This window comes from Xenopus tropicalis, chromosome 7, assembly GCF_000004195.4.
Source record: "Xenopus tropicalis strain Nigerian chromosome 7, UCB_Xtro_10.0, whole genome shotgun sequence".
In the NCBI taxonomy this organism is placed as follows: Eukaryota; Metazoa; Chordata; class Amphibia; order Anura; family Pipidae; genus Xenopus; species Xenopus tropicalis.
In genome coordinates this window covers 35,855,618-35,872,859 of record NC_030683.2, presented here as the reverse complement: position 1 = coordinate 35,872,859, position 17,242 = coordinate 35,855,618, and the positions used below count along the sequence as shown (strand labels likewise).

Below are 17,242 nucleotides of genomic sequence, written 5' to 3'. Positions count from 1 at the left end.
GCAAATGCATTGTTGATCAAATTCCACTGAAGCACAATAAAAGTACATTATACTTACCACTTGGTCGTAGTCAAATATCTCAATAACTACATTTGGAGGATTCTGTGCAACTGCATGGGGGTCTCCGTAGATATCAATAGTATTAAATATAAGTGTCTGATCCCATGTTGGATTCAGAGTGGAGCGGATGGTTTCTGTAGTTTTACTTCGGTGAAGGAATGATACATGTGCATATGGGTCTAAAAATAAAACACAATACATGTAACAGTGTATTAGCCAACGATTATGATTGATTTAATATTTTTAAAATGTTTTCTTACCTGAAAAGCTGTCTTTATCCAATGGCGTGAGACCCCGGGCTTGATAAATGTAGCAACGCAAGTGGTAGGTGTAGAATTCTTAGAAAAAGTACAAATAATGTGTTTCATTTTGTCAAACCAAGTTGGAAACCAATATTTTATTCAGTATATAGCTGCTAAATGTAATTTTATATTGAGCATTTCAGGCTTTATATATGCTCAAACTCCAAATGAGGACATTAATTTCACCATATTTCCCATGTAAGATGGCAACTTTTATTAAAGATATCTATAACTAGCAATTTGTGGTTACTTTAAAAAGCCAAAAGGGGTCACAAAGATCAATTAGGGGGCCTCAGCCAGCTCCAGAAATCATAAAGAAAAGGATCCATGCCATTCCTACACCACGCTGTCATATGATAATCACTTAGGGAGTTATGTAATAAGCAAGCAGAGTCAGACTCAGCCTGTGGGAGACAGGAAAGAAACCTGGTGGGTCTGCCTGCCCGCTCCTCCGCACGGTGAACCCCTGGCACCCCAGTCCAACACTGTAAGGAAGGTACTAAGTTTGCTCAGGAGCTGTAATGCATAGCAGCCAATCAGCAGGCAGCATTTACTGGTCACCTGTTTAAAATATAACAAGATGCATTTTACTTACTGTCAAATGTACAGGAAACAATCGGCGTGTTTGCACCAAAGACATTTGTTGCGGTCTGCTTTTCAGAACCTTTTTTCTCCTCATCTTCAGTCATATCAGTTCCCTACAATAAGTGAAGAATTAGTCTACATATTCAAAATTTGCATTTTCTGTGCATATGCAGTTTATTTGTTGTTACACACTGCTTAATTATACCTAATATGAAGAATGATATGCTATGAACACTTACTAGAGCACCCTCCAGTTTAAAGATTGCTGCTGCACCATGTTGATCAGAAGGAGCCATTTTCCTCCTCCAGCGTCTTCGGCGGAATGTGTCTGAGCTGCGTGGTGTAATGTGAAACTTCCAGCCTATCAGAGCAGCATATTCCCATCCTTCTTGTTCCTGCGGAGTCAACGCTGCCTACATTTGCAAACGAAAACATAACAGTTGAATAAATGCATTAATATAGATGTAGACAAAATGTGCTCAGGTTATTATGCAGGGAATATTTATTTTGAAATGTAATATAATTCTAAATTAGCATACAAGAAAGGGTGATGATTGGTCATCAGTTTATTCAGAAGTAAAGCAGAGTACATCATTTTGTGTTCCTGAGTAGCCAGTGTGTGCAGCAAATATACACTGAATTACCCAGGCATCCCTAAAATTTACAGGAAATGCTAGGAGGGGAAAGAACAGGGTAAATGCTTGTGTGGGTTTTAAATATTATTTCTATACTTTTCACTAATACTATGTAGATAACATTAGACTTTGAGGGTTGCTATAACATATCTATGATGCTCTTTGGTGTTGGTTAATGCATACCAATAGTTTTTTTTTATTTGTCTAAAATTCCCACTTTTGAAGGTAAACCTCTTGTAAACCCCACCCTATTTTATCTTAGTGTGTATACACTCTAGTACAGTTTCATAGAGATGTAATACTATCATCTCGACAGCTTGCAATTTTTACTTAATCAGTTATCCAGTAAAAACTATTACCTAGCCTTATATTTTCAGCATGTAGAATGTGAAGATAAGCCCTTTTCATGAATTTAATTGCTTCTACATAATCTTTCATTTATAAAACTGCGGTCATGTTTGACATCACTTGCAATGTGGTGCTACATTTTACCTTTGAGGTAGTTGACACTTTGGGATCTTTCTTTCTCTTCCGCACCAGCCTTCTACGTCTGTTTGTGTGGTACATTTTTTCAGCTGCAACCCAAGACTTTGGTTTACTGTCGGGAGGAATGGTAAGGCCGTATTCCCAACCTAAACAATAGAGGAAAATTAAGTGGCTTTTTTGGGGGAAATTTCTATAATAAAATAACATGATTAATACAAACTTGGGGAAGACTTAAAGGAACAGTAACACCAAAAAATGAAAGAGCTTTAAAGTAATAAAAATATAATGCACTGTTGCCCTGCACAGGTAAAACTGGTGTGTTTGCTACAGTAAAACTACTATAATTTATATAATAAGCTGCTGTGTAGCCACGGGGGCAGCCATTCAAGCTGGAAAAAAGGAGAAAAGGCACAGGTTACATAGCAGATAACATATAAGTTCTGTAGAATACAATAGTGTTTTATCTGTTATCTGCTATGTGCCTGTGCCTTTTCTCCTTTGAATGGCTGCCTCCATGGCTACATAGCAGCTTATTTATATAAATTATAGTAGACTTTCTGAAGTAAAAACAAAACTCTTACCAGTGCACAGCAGCAGCACATTATATTTTAGTTACTTTTATACACTTTCATTTTTTGGTGTTACTGTTCCTTTAAAATTACATAAGATATCCCATACCACCAAGTATCAGCAGCACTCTATTAGCTACATTTTACATAAGCAGTACATAATGGCTAAGATAAGTATGCCTCTGCATTCTTGTATAGCAGCAGCCAGCAGTTAAAAATGACACATATGCACACTCTAGAAAACATCTGAAGGAGCACTGTACTGTACTAAGAATCTGAATGTTACAGTTCGCCTGATTTTACAATTTCAGATCTGAGAACATTCTATACTTAATAAATAATAGAAAAAGTTCCTTTTACCTTATACTATACTTAGAAACTCACTCTGGTAAATAATATATCCTGTCAAACCAGAGTCCTTTTTTATATAGCCTTAAGTTTAATTATTGTATTGTTGCTATTGCTCATGCTATGGCCAATGTGACCAGTTTTCATATGCTGTCCTATCAAAACTTATTGGTTAACAATAAACCAGTTTGGGTTCAGGCTAAAGGCATTGAAGAAAATGCGATTGTAGCAAATGCAGATCAACTATACCATTTTCATCAACAGCTCGATTTATATCACGCATCCATCCATCATCATCCCAAATCCATCCAAATGGGCAGGAAAGATCACTAGGCGAGGCAGATTTTTCTCCATTCTAAAATGATAAATAATGCTTATGAAGCTTAGAATTTAATTTGTTTAAATAATAAAGCAGTTTTGAGCACAGAAACCTACAGATTTTTAAATGCCTAAAATGTGCCACTGTCGAACAAGAACAGACGTTACGTTTGAATCATCTGTGTAAATGTCCCTCAAGAGTAATATCTGTAGATAAGGCATTAATTAAAATTTGGGCCCAGGCACAAGGTGTTTATATTTGTAGCCTTCATTGTTCTTCATGAACCTACTATACCAAAATAGGACATGTCTTATGTACCATCTGATGGGAATATAAAAAATGATCATTGGGCATGGATTGAAGTTTGGGTTAATTGATCTTTAGCTGTAGGCCTAGCATTTATAGGTAGATTGAGTTATTATGGGCCACAATAACTATGACAGGTGTAGGTAAAGGCTTTTGAACATATATTGACATTATTTTATGAAGATAAAATCCTGTCCTTTTTATCAGTTTCAACATTTATTGTTAGAATTAGAATTTTGTATCATACTATTGACACAAGTAAATTGATAACAGTGTAAATACCTTTCTGTATATCTTTTATATTGCAAATATGTTAGGTAAAAGGGTAGATAGCACATAACTAAACCAAACAGAATCGTAAATACCTGTTTATCTAGGGAAAAAAACCTGTGGCAACTGAAATTAAACTTTATAATATACTGAAATGCTAAAAGGGGCACTGGCCAGGAATTCAAGGTTAGTGAGTGCAACTCCATATTTCCTTATAAACTGACATTTCAGGTTCTTGCCACTTCTTCCCTATAAGTATTAACCAATTCTCCCAACACTGGGAATCACAAACAAGTAACCCACAGTAACCAATGAGCAGATATTATTTACTGTTCACCTGCTTGAAAGCAAACTTCTTAATGGTTGCTGTCAGTTACTAGACCTAGTAAAAACTTTGCAACTCGTTATATTTCCATGTGACTCTGGTACAACAAAGGGATGGGTATGAAATGTACTTATAATATGAATATGGTCTAGTAATGTGCTGTAGTGCCTTACTGCATCAGTAAATGTTTCGTCTGCCTTCTTCCATTCACCACCTGGATAGCGAGCCTCATTTTCAAAGATTTCATCTGTAAACTCAGTATGACCAGCATCGGCTTCAGTTAGTAAGCTGCAGTGAATTAGGAAATGGTTACTGAAACAAGAATGCAATATTGCAAAAAAAGGAGAACCCCTACACAAAGTAACCAGATAAGAAAGTCAGATAATAGTGATTCCTATCAAGTTCACCAAAGGAGGGCTAAGGATCTTTGGCTAAGAGACATAATTTGGCTATTCTGAACTTTGGCCCCCAGGCCAGGGATTGGATCACATGAGGGCAGGTTAGATATTCATCATAGCCACAACTAGATGTAAATAACCTAAAATTTTGGCAATATACATAGCCATCAGCATTGCCCATTTTAGGGTGACAGCTTGCTTACTTTTAGGATGCTTATTAGATGGACAAAATGTGCAGCACTTAAAGTGATAGTATTCCATCAGTGCATCCACAGAATTTGTCATTGCAAATATAAGCAAATCTCACCTCCTTTCAGGGTCCACTTTCCAGTCATCTTCCCATTCCCATCCCTTTGGGGGCAAAAAGCTTTCTCTCTTTAGCTTTATTGAGCCAGTGACATCAGAAAATTTGTGGCGCTTGAGAAGACCTGTGGTGCCCCATTTCCCAAGTAAGAGAGCTTGATTTTCATACTAGAAGGAAAAAGTGTATTCGTATTACTAGTAATTCTATTTATGTTTAACAAATCAACGTTAAACAAATACTCTCTAAACCAGTCAGACTGCTGATGTAGGCTACAATAAACCAAAAAGTCCCCCACTTGAAATTAATTCAATTTGTCTTAAACAAAAGGTAACATTCAGTACACACTGCAAACTTTGAATATGCAGTTGACCCTCTGTTTGAAAGTGTAGAAAGAGACTTGCAAATTGATGACCAGTAGTTTAAATGCTATTTCATGATTATTGGCTTATTTCTTTGATTAACCATGCAGATAGAACATAAAATACGAGAAGGTCAAGGTTACCATTTCAGCATAAACACTAAAGGTTCCTTCTGAATAGCTGTTAAACTTCTTTTCAACTTCCGACAGTCCCAGCCAGATGTTCACTCGTAGCTCAGTAGGAATTTTTAAACCTTTGGTCTTGTCAAGTGGGTACTAGCAGACAGCAAAGCAGAATTAGACAATTGTTTTCTACTAAATTACTAAATACAAAGTCTAGCCAGATGGTTCTGTCTCTCAATGCAACTTGTTGGTCAGCCCAGGAAACTTGTAAGTACCCCCATTGTACTCTATTGCATTTATGCCAGTTAGAAGCACATCTATGCTGGGATGAAGTACAAGCTACTTTTTTATTATTACAGAGAAAAAGTTTTTTAAAAAAATGATAATGATTTGATAATTAGAATAATTTGCCAACAATGAAGTCTATGGGAAATGGCCTTCTCATAATTCGTAACGACTGTATCTGGATAACGGGTTTCCGGATCAAGGATCCCATACCTGTATAGCATTTTGTGCTACAAGGTAGAATATGATTGCATTAAGTCATGTTAAATATCTGTTTACTTTTATTATTAGTGCTCTTCACCATCCAGAAAAGATGGCGTGAACTTTCTCAAACTTTCTTTAGGTGTTGAGCTGATGGCGAGGAGTCTGACTAAAACCAGCACTAAACAGATAAATGGGGAAATGTGGTTAACGAAAACTTTTATGTACAGTGCAGAATTGTCTTTGCCAGTGTGTAGTGTACTGGAAGACCTTTAAGTCGATTTATAACCTTTTAAATGCCAAGTGATGCAGCTTTCTCTTTTGGGTCCACGTGCCAGTACCGAGAGCAATAATATTACAGTTTAATATGGAAGCACCCTTTGGCATTTAAATAATTCATAATGTTTATATACCTGTAAAAAAACAGTTTGGGTCTTTCCGCAGTATTTTCCACAGGCTTCCTCGCTGGTTTTGGAAAAGAGAACCTGATGAGCTGGGACACGTGCGTAGGCAAGTCTCTTCTCTGCTCGAATCATCCAGATGATCACGTCGGGCATGCTGTTCTGTGGCTGTGATGCAACAAGAAATGTTTCGTAATTAATAAGCAGGTCAGTATTTCAATACATTATTACAAGAGTTAAAACCTTTAAAATACACCAAGCCTATCAAAATGTATTGATTCTAATCACAAAAAAAGATCTTTTTATATTTCCTTCAACAAAAGGTACTAGAAGGATTGGTGACAAGTTAAAAGAATTTTCTTCTAAAGTTAAATCATATATAGAAACCAAGTGTCCTTTTGGATTTGTAGCATTAACTGTGTAATAAAACCATGTAATAATGGCTAAGGTTGTTTTACCGGGTATCAGGAATTATTGGATGTCCGAGGAGGTGGCTGTTTTTTTTGTAATGAAATACCTTAAAAAACAGAAATTATTTATAGGCTACACAAAATTCCATAAATGCTTGGTTGATCCACCATATAGGCCAATATACCAAATACCTAATCTAGATTACCATCCTCAAACTAACATGTGGAGGCTCCCTGCTTATATTTAGAGGCATTTAGGATATCCTTTCAAATCTATGGCGCTAAAACTGATTAAAAGATTTAAAATGAAATTTATTTGCAAATATTGAGGACAGCAATGGAAAGCTCAAAGGCACCTACATATGTTCTTTTGTTTATGTGATCACTAGAAGAAAAACAATCTATGAAATAATGCATACCTGTTTCTGACATTATTATGATAACAAAATTTGTGGTTTTTCAGAAGAAAATTACTTCATAGAATATAGTAATATCTATTGGCATGGGTAATGTTTGAAAAGTTCGTATCACGAAGAAAGGAAGACGAAAAAACAAGAACAGCCTCCTTCAATAGGAAATAGCATTTTCGTATTTTGTAGATTTCTGAATAATGGGATCTGGACTTTTGCGAGTCCAAGATTAATGATCCTCAGATATTAAATAGAACTATTTACAAAGTCAATCTGCTTTGTTGAACGAGGACCTAATACAACTTTAATGTCCAAAGACTTAAATACCCTCTAATACTGATAATTGTTTTTAAGTTTAGATTATGCTGACCGACCTCTTCAGACAGCTGCTGTAATCGATCCAACCAGTCCTCAATCTCCGTCAGTGTTGCTTTCACATCTGTTGCTTCCCCCCTCATTTTAATAGCTGCCTCCTGTATGTATTTGAGGGAGGTCTGCCGAAGTTTATCGCGCTGCTTATCCAGCACTGTAACATTGGCTTTTCCTTCCAGGGATGGCATTGGCCTCCTTTTTATGAAAAACAAAGACATGTTAGCATTCAGAAGTTTTGGAGATTCCTCTCCAGATTAAGGGTAGGTTGGTATATTTATTCCTGTAAGAGGTAAGAGTGTGGAGCAGTTGCATTGCACAGTGAAAATTGCAATTGTCCATGGTAGTTTAAATGTGTTAACAACCAAACTGCAAAATTGTGAAATACCAGACCAAATACAAAATGATCTTTCCTCTGCTTACATCATACTAACAGTTCATTTAAAGGGGATGTTCCCTTTTAAAATATCATTGTGATCCAGTCAAGGTACATTCAGATAAATTCTACTTACATCGTATCTTCAATAAGTTGATCAATAAGCCTCATCCATATTTCTGCAAGACGTACATCAGGAAGCTTTGCCTGTATTGCAGATTTCAGTGTGGATATATTGGATTGCTGGAGATAAAGTATTAAACTATTTGTTAGTACCACGCAGGACTTCAGCTTTATGGATATAATAAGCATTCCAAAATTATTTATTATGCTAAAATTTTAACCTGGTCAGGTTTTCAATTGAGTAAAATAATTGGGTGCCATTTGCCATCACCTGCTGTTCCCAGTACAGATTAAAGGGGCAAAGGCACGTAAGCATATTGACCGCAGCAGTAAAATCAACCCTTTTCACCTGTTAGAAATGAATGAGAAGTTACATAGCGAATGGACACAGAACAGGGACAGGTGGACCTCAGCTCTCCATGTGCATTCAATACAGATGCAAAACATACAAGCTTCTATTATGTCTATCCATGTAATCATCCATCATGGTATGTGTGCAATAAATGGATTGCATTCATAATGGTGTATACTCTTCATTTGTACTTTATCTTTTAAACTAGTGCCACGCAAGAAGGGGTTGGATGGCTTTTTAGCAAGTGAATAAATATGGGGTTATAGAAAATAGCTCTTTGGACAAGTTGATCTAAGAGCTGGTCTGATTGCCAACTTCGAGTCAGGAAGGATTTTTTTCCCCCTTTGCAGCAAATTAGAGAGGTTTTTTTTGCCTTCCTCTGGATCAAAGAGAAGTGAGGCGGTTATATATAGGCATTACGTTTGAACTTGATGTACGTGTCTTTTTTCAACCTAACTTACTATGTATGTTACTATGTATAACAGCACAAACATAAGAAATAAGGATAATAAAATAAAAATGACTCACCAGTCGATCTGTCATGGCTATAAGAATATTAACTATGTCCAGTCGATGGCTTATGTCTTCCCAGTAAGAAGTTAATGTTACAACAGGCTTTGTGAATGACCAGGGTAGGTAGTAATAATAGTTGCCTATAATGGAAAAAGAGCAAAACTCCTCAAGCAGTGGAAAGAAGGATGATATTAATAGAAAGGGAACTTCTGGCAAATCACACCATAGTGAATGGATTTTGTCCATGCAAACAACCCTTCTTTAGACAAAATGTCTGCCCGGAACATTCTTCTGTTCTCAGAATACTTTCCTCCTTGCATTGGAAAGATGGCCATAACAGAGAGTACAACCCTTTTCTATTTATTATCAACAAACATACATTACTTTGGGGGGAGAAGGAGCAGTACATGAATGAAAGTATTATAAGTGCCCAGCAACATAACTGACGAAGAGACATGGCATGTATAGGCATTGTGGGCCATCCCCAACAATGCCTTCGTATTTTTTGTGACATCTGTATATAGATGTCAATCTACTGTGCATGTCTGGCAGTACTGACTGCAAGATCTTGTGAAACCAAATTGTTAACACAGGTTAACTCCACTTACTACTTAAGAATATGAGGACTTTTTTTGGTTGGTTGGCTGTTACAAAAAAGACCTTATATACAGAAGGAGCAGGCTGCAAATACTTACCATCAAATATGGGACGGCTGTATTGGGTTGTAGATGCCAGTGGTTTACAAGTGCTATCAAATTTGTTGCCATAATTGCCAATGCTGACTTCAAACTGTATAGCTTCACCAATGTCTTGTATCATGGTGGCTGAATGGAAAACTGCACATAAACAGTATTTTCGTCTGCGCTGATATTTCTAAATCAGGAACATTTGAAAAAGTAGTTAACTTTAATACTCAATAGGTTATATTCAACCAATAAATCTTGTTTTAGTTGCTTTAAGCTTAGCTATCACAAAGATTCCAAGAAATTCATTTTTCATTTTACTTTTACTACTAAATTTGAAACATTTAATTAACAAAGTCCAAGCTGCTTCCATGAAGAACTTGTATTTGCTGTTCTTCAACATACATATAATCTCTTCAACCAGGGTAGGCTAGAGCTAGTTAAAGGGGAAGTATACATATATATTCTCCTTTGCTCATCTTGTAGATAGCACTTATGTTGAAAAAACTCCATATTTTCCATAAACTTTTCATAAAGCACAAATGGAAAATTATTTTGTTTTTGGTGGAGGGGCTTCTCTGTTTCAGTGGAGACAATGATCTTTGTATAAACAAACTAGCTACAGCCTTTAAGAGGCAGCTAATACAGATGTTCTATCTATGCACATCCTCCTCAAAATTAGGGATGCACCAAATCCACTTTTTCAGATTCGGGCGAACCCCAAATCCTTCATAAAAGATTTGTCCAAATACCGAACCGATTCCAAATCTTAATTAGCATATTTCAATTAGGTTACAGAAAGGTTAAAGGTCGCCATATGAAAAATTTTCAACTTCCATGTTCACGTGACACAACATTTGGTTCGGCCAGGAAAGTGGATCTGGACGAATCCTGCCAAAAAAACCCAAATCCTGGATTTAGTGCATCCCTACTCAAAGCAGGACCAGGACGCTGCATAGGAAGAATGAAAGTAAAAGTGTTTTCATTTTTAGCGCAGGATATAACACTGACGTTTCAGATCTGTCTCTCTAATGACAGATGTGTAGCATACACACAATAATAGCAATTCAGCATTTATGCAGACTTTATTAAGCATTCAGATGCAGTTTAAACAATTACCTCAACAACAAGGATGTCATCACTAGAAATGTCTTCAATCTTTTTAATTGAGGAGTTATCCAGTTTAGTAGTGAGTTCCACCAAAACACGTCCTCTATAAGCAACACCTTCCCCCTGGAAACACACACCATGTTATTGTGGGGTATACCAATAATAAATTCCAAAGTCCAAGTCATAACATTTCTGAAGCTAATACCAAAGTTAATATCATTTGAACTCAAAATGTTAACAAAAAAAAAAAAATCTTAAGTCATAAGGGTCATTTGGAAAACTCAGACACATTGTGATAACCGAACAGAAACAGTATTCCAAGGTATGGAAAGAAACATTATATGGTTAGGTGATGACTTAACATTTTAAAGACATATAAGTGTGAGGGCTCATCTTTCACTATTAATGCACTGCAATAGGGCTAAGGGGGAAAATGTAAGTAAATCAGTAATCTACAATCTACATGCTCCAGCTTTTGTTGAACTACAGTTTCCAGTTCTGTAAGAAGCTCTACAGTTCTAATTCAAAACATCTAGAGGCTTACATATTGAGCAATAATGATGTATGCACTTTAATCCAAATGCTACATAATGAAGCTTTTACCCTTTTTTTCAACAATTTTTCCCTTTGTGGGGAAGGTTGGCATTCCTGCCCCCCCCCCCCCATAAAATGGATTCATCTCTGCAGGTGGGGTTAAAAGCTACAGGGACCATGAACCTAGCTCTCAAAAAATCCATGGCTTTGTTTGCAAAGGGCAGTAAAAGCTGGCATAAAATTGAATATGAAAAAACTGCTGCCCTGATGTCTGTCAGCAGCTCAGGAGTTTATCTAAGTTCTGTGTTCACTGATCTACAGTCACTGTACTCACAGTGGGGTACATACTGAAAGCATTTCATTCTCCTGATCTTTAAGGCCATGGCCACTTACCATATTAGAGCACACTGTAGTCACCAGGTGAAAAATAGTTTACAGACCACTATACTGCAAAACATGTAAAGCCAATATCAGTAGACAGAAATACACATTACCTTCCCAAAATTCAGGTCATCATAGGGATCTGGGAACCCTGTATATTCTCTTGGGCTTCCATAAAGATTCAAGTAGCAAGGTCCAAATGTTGGCAGAAACCCTACTTCCTTTTCTGTGGTTGCTGTTTAGAAAGAATAGCAACATTTATTTATTTATAGCAATCACAAAACAATAATTAAAATCATTACTGCTAAATGATTATCTGAATAATTCAAGGTGATTAAATCTTGTGTATAAACATACATGGGAACTCTCAGGGTCCATGATGGTCTACAGTAAAACATTCCTTGATTGTTGAAACTGGGAAATTATAGTATATATTTTGGTGTGTAAGGACAGAATTAAGTACAAGTAGTCTGTAACAAATGGTTCTATTTACCATACTGTACCTTTGAATACATTAGAGCAGTGATCCCCAACCAGTGGCTCAGGAGCAACATGTTTCTCACAACCCCTTGGATGTTGCTCCCAGTGGCTTCAAAGCAGGTGCTTATTTTTGAATTCCTGACTTGGGGGCAAGTTTTGGTTGCATAAAAGCCAAGTGTACTGTCTCCTGTAGGCTGCCAGTCAACATAGGGGCTGCCAAATAGCCAATCATACCCCTTATGTGTACATTTTTCATGCTTTTTATATTTGAATGTGGCTCAGGTTGGGGACCCCAGCATTAGAGTTCCCAAGTATGTGTATAATCTGTCTCGCTATAGGATTTTTGAAGTAATTGTTTGATGGCCCTTACTGAATTACTTTAATTTGTTATCAGTCTAATGAAGAATTACATTTATATGACATGTTGTATACCATTTTCTGTTTGGATGAAATGAAGTTTTAGTAGAATGATTATTTTAATAATGACAGGCTATAATAATGATATCAAATATTAGTTTTTGTTCATTAGTACATTTGGAGGAGGTGTTCACCTTTAAATAATATTTTAGTATGATATAGATAATTCTTTTATTAGCAGCTTTTTAGTTGGTCTTCATTTTTAGCATCTACTTTAATTTTTAATTTTATTTTCTGCATACTTACATCAACTGATGTGTGCTTATCAGGGTCACTGACACTAGCAACCAAAAACAGCTGCTTTTCAAGTAGATAGTGCTACATTTTTACATTCTGTATAAGCTTGTTTCCTAAACCACTGCCTGGCTGTTAGGGAAAATGACACCAGATAAACATTGAAATTTCAAGCTCAAGAGCCACAGGACAAAATTTGAAAAACATTAAAAAAAAAACCCCACAAAGTAAGACCAACTGCATACTGCCTTAAATATCATTGTCCACAACATAGTAAAAGGTGAACTACTCCTTTAATAATATTGAATAAATGCAGTTTTTTGCAATATGGTGGCAAAATTAGAAGTGTTAATAGACAAAAGACAGAAACCTAAAGCACTTTTATTTTAGTGGTTTTTGTTGCTGATTTTGCACTTATGCCAAACTTTTCCATTTTCTAAAATGGCCAATTCCTCTTTTTCTAAGAGCACAATAATCACAGAAATAGAATTTATATCAGGTGGCCTTTTGCATATTAGAACACTAAGATTAACACGGGGGGTATTTTTCCCCTCAGTACATCTGCTGGCCATTATGAAAACAGGAAATGTGCACTTCTGCCAATTGGCAAGCAGTCCCGTTACAAAATGGACTGCAGCAGGGGGAACTAAAGTACAACAGTACTCACATCAGTATCAAACCTTCATTATTTCAGCACATAATTGGCTAGTGAAATCATTTTTTTCCTTGGAGTTTTTAATAGTATATAAGGACATATTTATCAAAAAAGGTGGAATTAGAGTTCACCATGGAAAAAATCCACCATTCTTTGTTCATTTCTAAAGGACATTTAAATATTTATCAAATCGTGAACTACATAATATACATCATTTCTGAGGTCCAAGACATATATACAGTATATATAAGAGCTGCCCTGGTATAGTTACCATAATGTCCATCAGAGCTTCGCTCCAATGATGTGGGGTGTAGGGACCACAAAAAGCTGTTTTACAACTTAAGTTGCACACTCTATGCTAGTGATAATCACCTCATCCCACCATGTCCTGAGAAGGACAGGTAATGGCCCTCTCCCTCCATCATTAATACCTTTAAATTCCAAGCATCAGACCTTACCATTAAACAATGTTTATTACTGCCACCACAGATATGTATTAGTCTAATAATACCTTTAAGTGTGATACGGGCACACTTCCCACCAGGTAGATTGATATGTAGATGCTTCAGCCAAGATAAAATATGTATATACAGCTTCTGCAGCTATAACTTGGTGAACCTTATGGACTCATGTCACATGAGTTGAATATTTAGTCAGGATAACAGTTGTTAAAAGTGGTGGTATTTTTCCCTATACTTTGCTGCCCTTTTTTAAGACATGTAGCCAGTGTACACACAATGTTCAGAATTGGCTTCTGCCAAGCTAATGACATTTTGTTAAAGGACGGCGGTTTAGCACATATGGGCCCAGGCCATTACATTTAAAAGTCCTGGATAACGCTTTATGCAGAAAGGAGAAAGTTACTGTCAATAAAAACTTTGGTATTAATCTGCAATTTCACCACTCCATACACTATAGCATGCACTATAGGATGGAAACCAAAGATTTCAGACATACAAGGATTTGATAGGCACATTGGAAAAGCAACAAGCAGACAAGCAGTGCCCCACTTCATTATAAAGACACATGTGGTTGATTTATCCTTGGGATACAACTTTTCACACAAATTAAAAAGGAAGAACATAGGAAATAGAAGCTGAAGAACTAATCATACTAAACAATGTATAATAATTATATTTAGTGATACTTACAAATTCCTACTTATTATAGGACTTGTCTTAGTATTCACTAATGAATTGCAGTCATGTGATTTACAGTCAAAATAGCTTAACTATTAGTATTACAATAAACAAAGGCAATTAAACTGTCCAACAATGACTCGGGGCACATACAATAGTAACACAATGCTCAGCAGTAACAAGAATAGCCATGCAGCACAGGCACAACATGCTGCTTCCAGTGTCAAAACTGTTCCGTTTGTGAAAAGTTTCCCCTTTATTACTCTCAATGGCTATGCCAAGTTTAAGCTACTCAACTGCAACCTCAACCATCCATAGTAAGAGTAATGTGTGAGTTCAAGCTCAACACATGAAGGGTTGTGAATACCTTCTTGACAGTGCTAGTCTATAGGACTCCTCACTGTGCAATAGAGACCTCCCTTGGCTGGGATTAGACATCCCTTTAGTTAGCACAAGACTCAATTGCAAGCCTTTTTATGTTTGCTGAAACATAATAAAGCTTCTCCCACCCATATTAATATTAGTTAAGATATTTCCCTGTGTGTTTAACAGTTTGGACAGTGGACATTAAAAATCATGACACACCAACATATAGACCTTCCAGTGATGAAGACCCAGTTCCTGTGGAGTCATATTCTATATCATAAAAAGAGAACAAATGAACATTACATCTTATAGAGCATTAAATCATATCATGCATCTCAAATTCCAGGGAAGCAATTTTAACGCATCATTTTATAATTTATGTAGTGTCACGTGTACTACATATTTATAGCCCATGAGATTTATTTAGGAGAACCTATAATGTGAATATCTGTTCTGTGCAATGTAGTCCCCAGGATGGAAGCCTCTCCTGATATAGCAGTATTGTGTTCATCACTTCTGCGAAGAGTTGATTTTAATATGAAATTAAACATTCAAAAACAGTCAGTAATTTACAAAGCTTACACATCTAATATAAAATAATAGTCTTCTGAGACTTGATGAGCATTCTAGTGTTCCTTATATTAACAGACATCGCAGTTAGTTATGTAACCAAAGGCTGTGCTCTGTCTATGAGTCTCTGAAGTCATGAAAAATAACCTTGTATATAATGAACAACAGTAGTTGTTGACTTAAGTTACCTTGCAGCGAATACTCGAAAACGATAGGCAGCACCTTTCCCACTAGATTCATAGCAGTAATTAATATGATGTTAAGCCATAAACGGGGCTCATTTATCAACATTGGGCCCTTTTGCACCTGGGCAGTAACCATGCAAACCAATCAATGATTGCAGGGAGAATTATGAAAGCAACAATTCAATTGGTTGCCATGCATTACTGTCTAAGTTCATATTTGCCCAGTGCTAATAAATGACCCGTGTGTATCTTTTTAATATATAAAGTGATGAACCATTGTTTTAAAAAACCACATATTGTTTTCCTGTACAGTAGTGATTCATATAATACATAGACTGTATTTGTTGCTGCAGCAATTCCCACCCATTGATGCTTCAGATTTTTAAAGGCACAAATCAGTTTAGTGTAATCATTTTAATTATTGGCTCTGGTTTAACAGTGACAGAACCCATAGTATCCACTCTTCAGGAGTCAACAGCAATCTTCTGCAAATCATAGACCTGTAAAATGGAATCTGTATTTAATTATGGTGCGTTGATTGTTTAACTTACCTTCTATTTCACCACCAGAAGCTGCAATCTTCGACAGACTTAGACATGTTGTTCCTACCGCATCATTTTTAGTAAGTCTATCCCTGAATATAATTTGGTATGTGTCAGACTGATGTCATTGTTATTGAAACCACACAAATACATAAAGGAAATTCAAATATAAAGAATAATCTTGCATGACTATGTACAATGCTGGGGGATTCTTTGTGGAGATCTTTAAAAGCCTCTCTAGAACATAAAAGGATCCTGTTGAGAATTACTTGACAGAAATGTGTTTAGTTTTTGTGGGATTTTCCAGTCAAGTATAAATGAATAGATAAGAAATAAAGAAGCAGATCAGAACAGAGCACAGTACTACAAGACTTGGATTTATTTTGGCAGAACATTGATTTCATGTTCATTCAGTATAGAGACATCTACATTCAGTAAGAGTAGATCATCAACATTGCTGTTCTGTTGCTTATATACAGTATTATATAGGCAAGCTATTCTAATCTATATACCTTTCTTTCTTACAGATGGAGGTTAAAGTAGTGAATACACAGGGCAAGAGTATAACCCATATATTCTCTTTATTATCTGGGTAATAAATGGTTGCAAACATTTTTGCATTTTTGCAAATCTTTAGGTCAATTTTGTGTTTTTCATATTTTATACAAAGTACAGCATCATTTTTACTATCCATATAAAATAAAAAAATCTTCAGATTAATGTGACTTTTTTTTTAAAAAAAAAGTTTGTTTAATTACTAGATTGTTTTACATTTGTTAAATGTCTAACAGAATGTGGTACAGCCAGAAATGGCAATGTTCAACCACTGCTGTGCTTTTTCAAAAGGCTTGGGGGGGTACTGTTGTGTGAACTTACCAATCATAAACGGTTAACTTTATATTCTCGCACATTGAAGGAAACTACAAGGAAAAGATATAGCAATTCAGTATTGAGATTGTACAATAATTATATATTGTTACAGCATGGAGGCAGTTTATGGTTTGCATTATTCTAACCTTTATTTGGAGATTCACAGCTTGATTCCACTCAGGATTGGCATTTTTCTCAATTCTGTTTGTGCACACCTATAAAATGAAAGACAAATACATTTTAGGAGG

At 36.0% G+C, this 17,242-nt stretch overlaps 1 protein-coding gene across 9 annotated transcripts in view; it reads right to left on the bottom strand.

The window, feature by feature from the left end:
• Positions 1-17,242, bottom strand: part of myof.1 (myoferlin, gene 1) — an 83,959-nt gene that overhangs the window by 24,941 nt on the left and 41,776 nt on the right. For 4 of the 9 annotated variants that reach the window (XM_031904680.1, XM_031904683.1, XM_031904681.1 and 1 more), the window contains exons 14-33: positions 17,141-17,209; positions 17,001-17,044; positions 16,134-16,216; positions 15,047-15,097; positions 11,650-11,771; positions 10,631-10,744; positions 9,524-9,701; positions 8,844-8,968; positions 7,977-8,083; positions 7,470-7,662; positions 6,288-6,443; positions 5,410-5,541; positions 4,911-5,074; positions 4,379-4,493; positions 3,235-3,340; positions 2,075-2,214; positions 1,187-1,360; positions 958-1,060; positions 321-398; positions 58-239 (exon numbers count right to left, since the gene is read on the bottom strand). In XM_031904680.1, coding sequence (XP_031760540.1) covers positions 58-239; positions 321-398; positions 958-1,060; positions 1,187-1,360; positions 2,075-2,214; positions 3,235-3,340; positions 4,379-4,493; positions 4,911-5,074; positions 5,410-5,541; positions 6,288-6,443; positions 7,470-7,662; positions 7,977-8,083; positions 8,844-8,968; positions 9,524-9,701; positions 10,631-10,744; positions 11,650-11,771; positions 15,047-15,097; positions 16,134-16,216; positions 17,001-17,044; positions 17,141-17,209 — 2,436 coding nt within the window. The remainder of the gene's footprint in view (positions 1-57; positions 240-320; positions 399-957; positions 1,061-1,186; positions 1,361-2,074; positions 2,215-3,234; positions 3,341-4,378; positions 4,494-4,910; positions 5,075-5,409; positions 5,542-6,287; positions 6,444-7,469; positions 7,663-7,976; positions 8,084-8,843; positions 8,969-9,523; positions 9,702-10,630; positions 10,745-11,649; positions 11,772-15,046; positions 15,098-16,133; positions 16,217-17,000; positions 17,045-17,140; positions 17,210-17,242) is intronic. The other 5 variants (XM_012965820.3, XM_012965825.3, NM_001128651.1 and 2 more) reach the window with 2 other exon arrangements.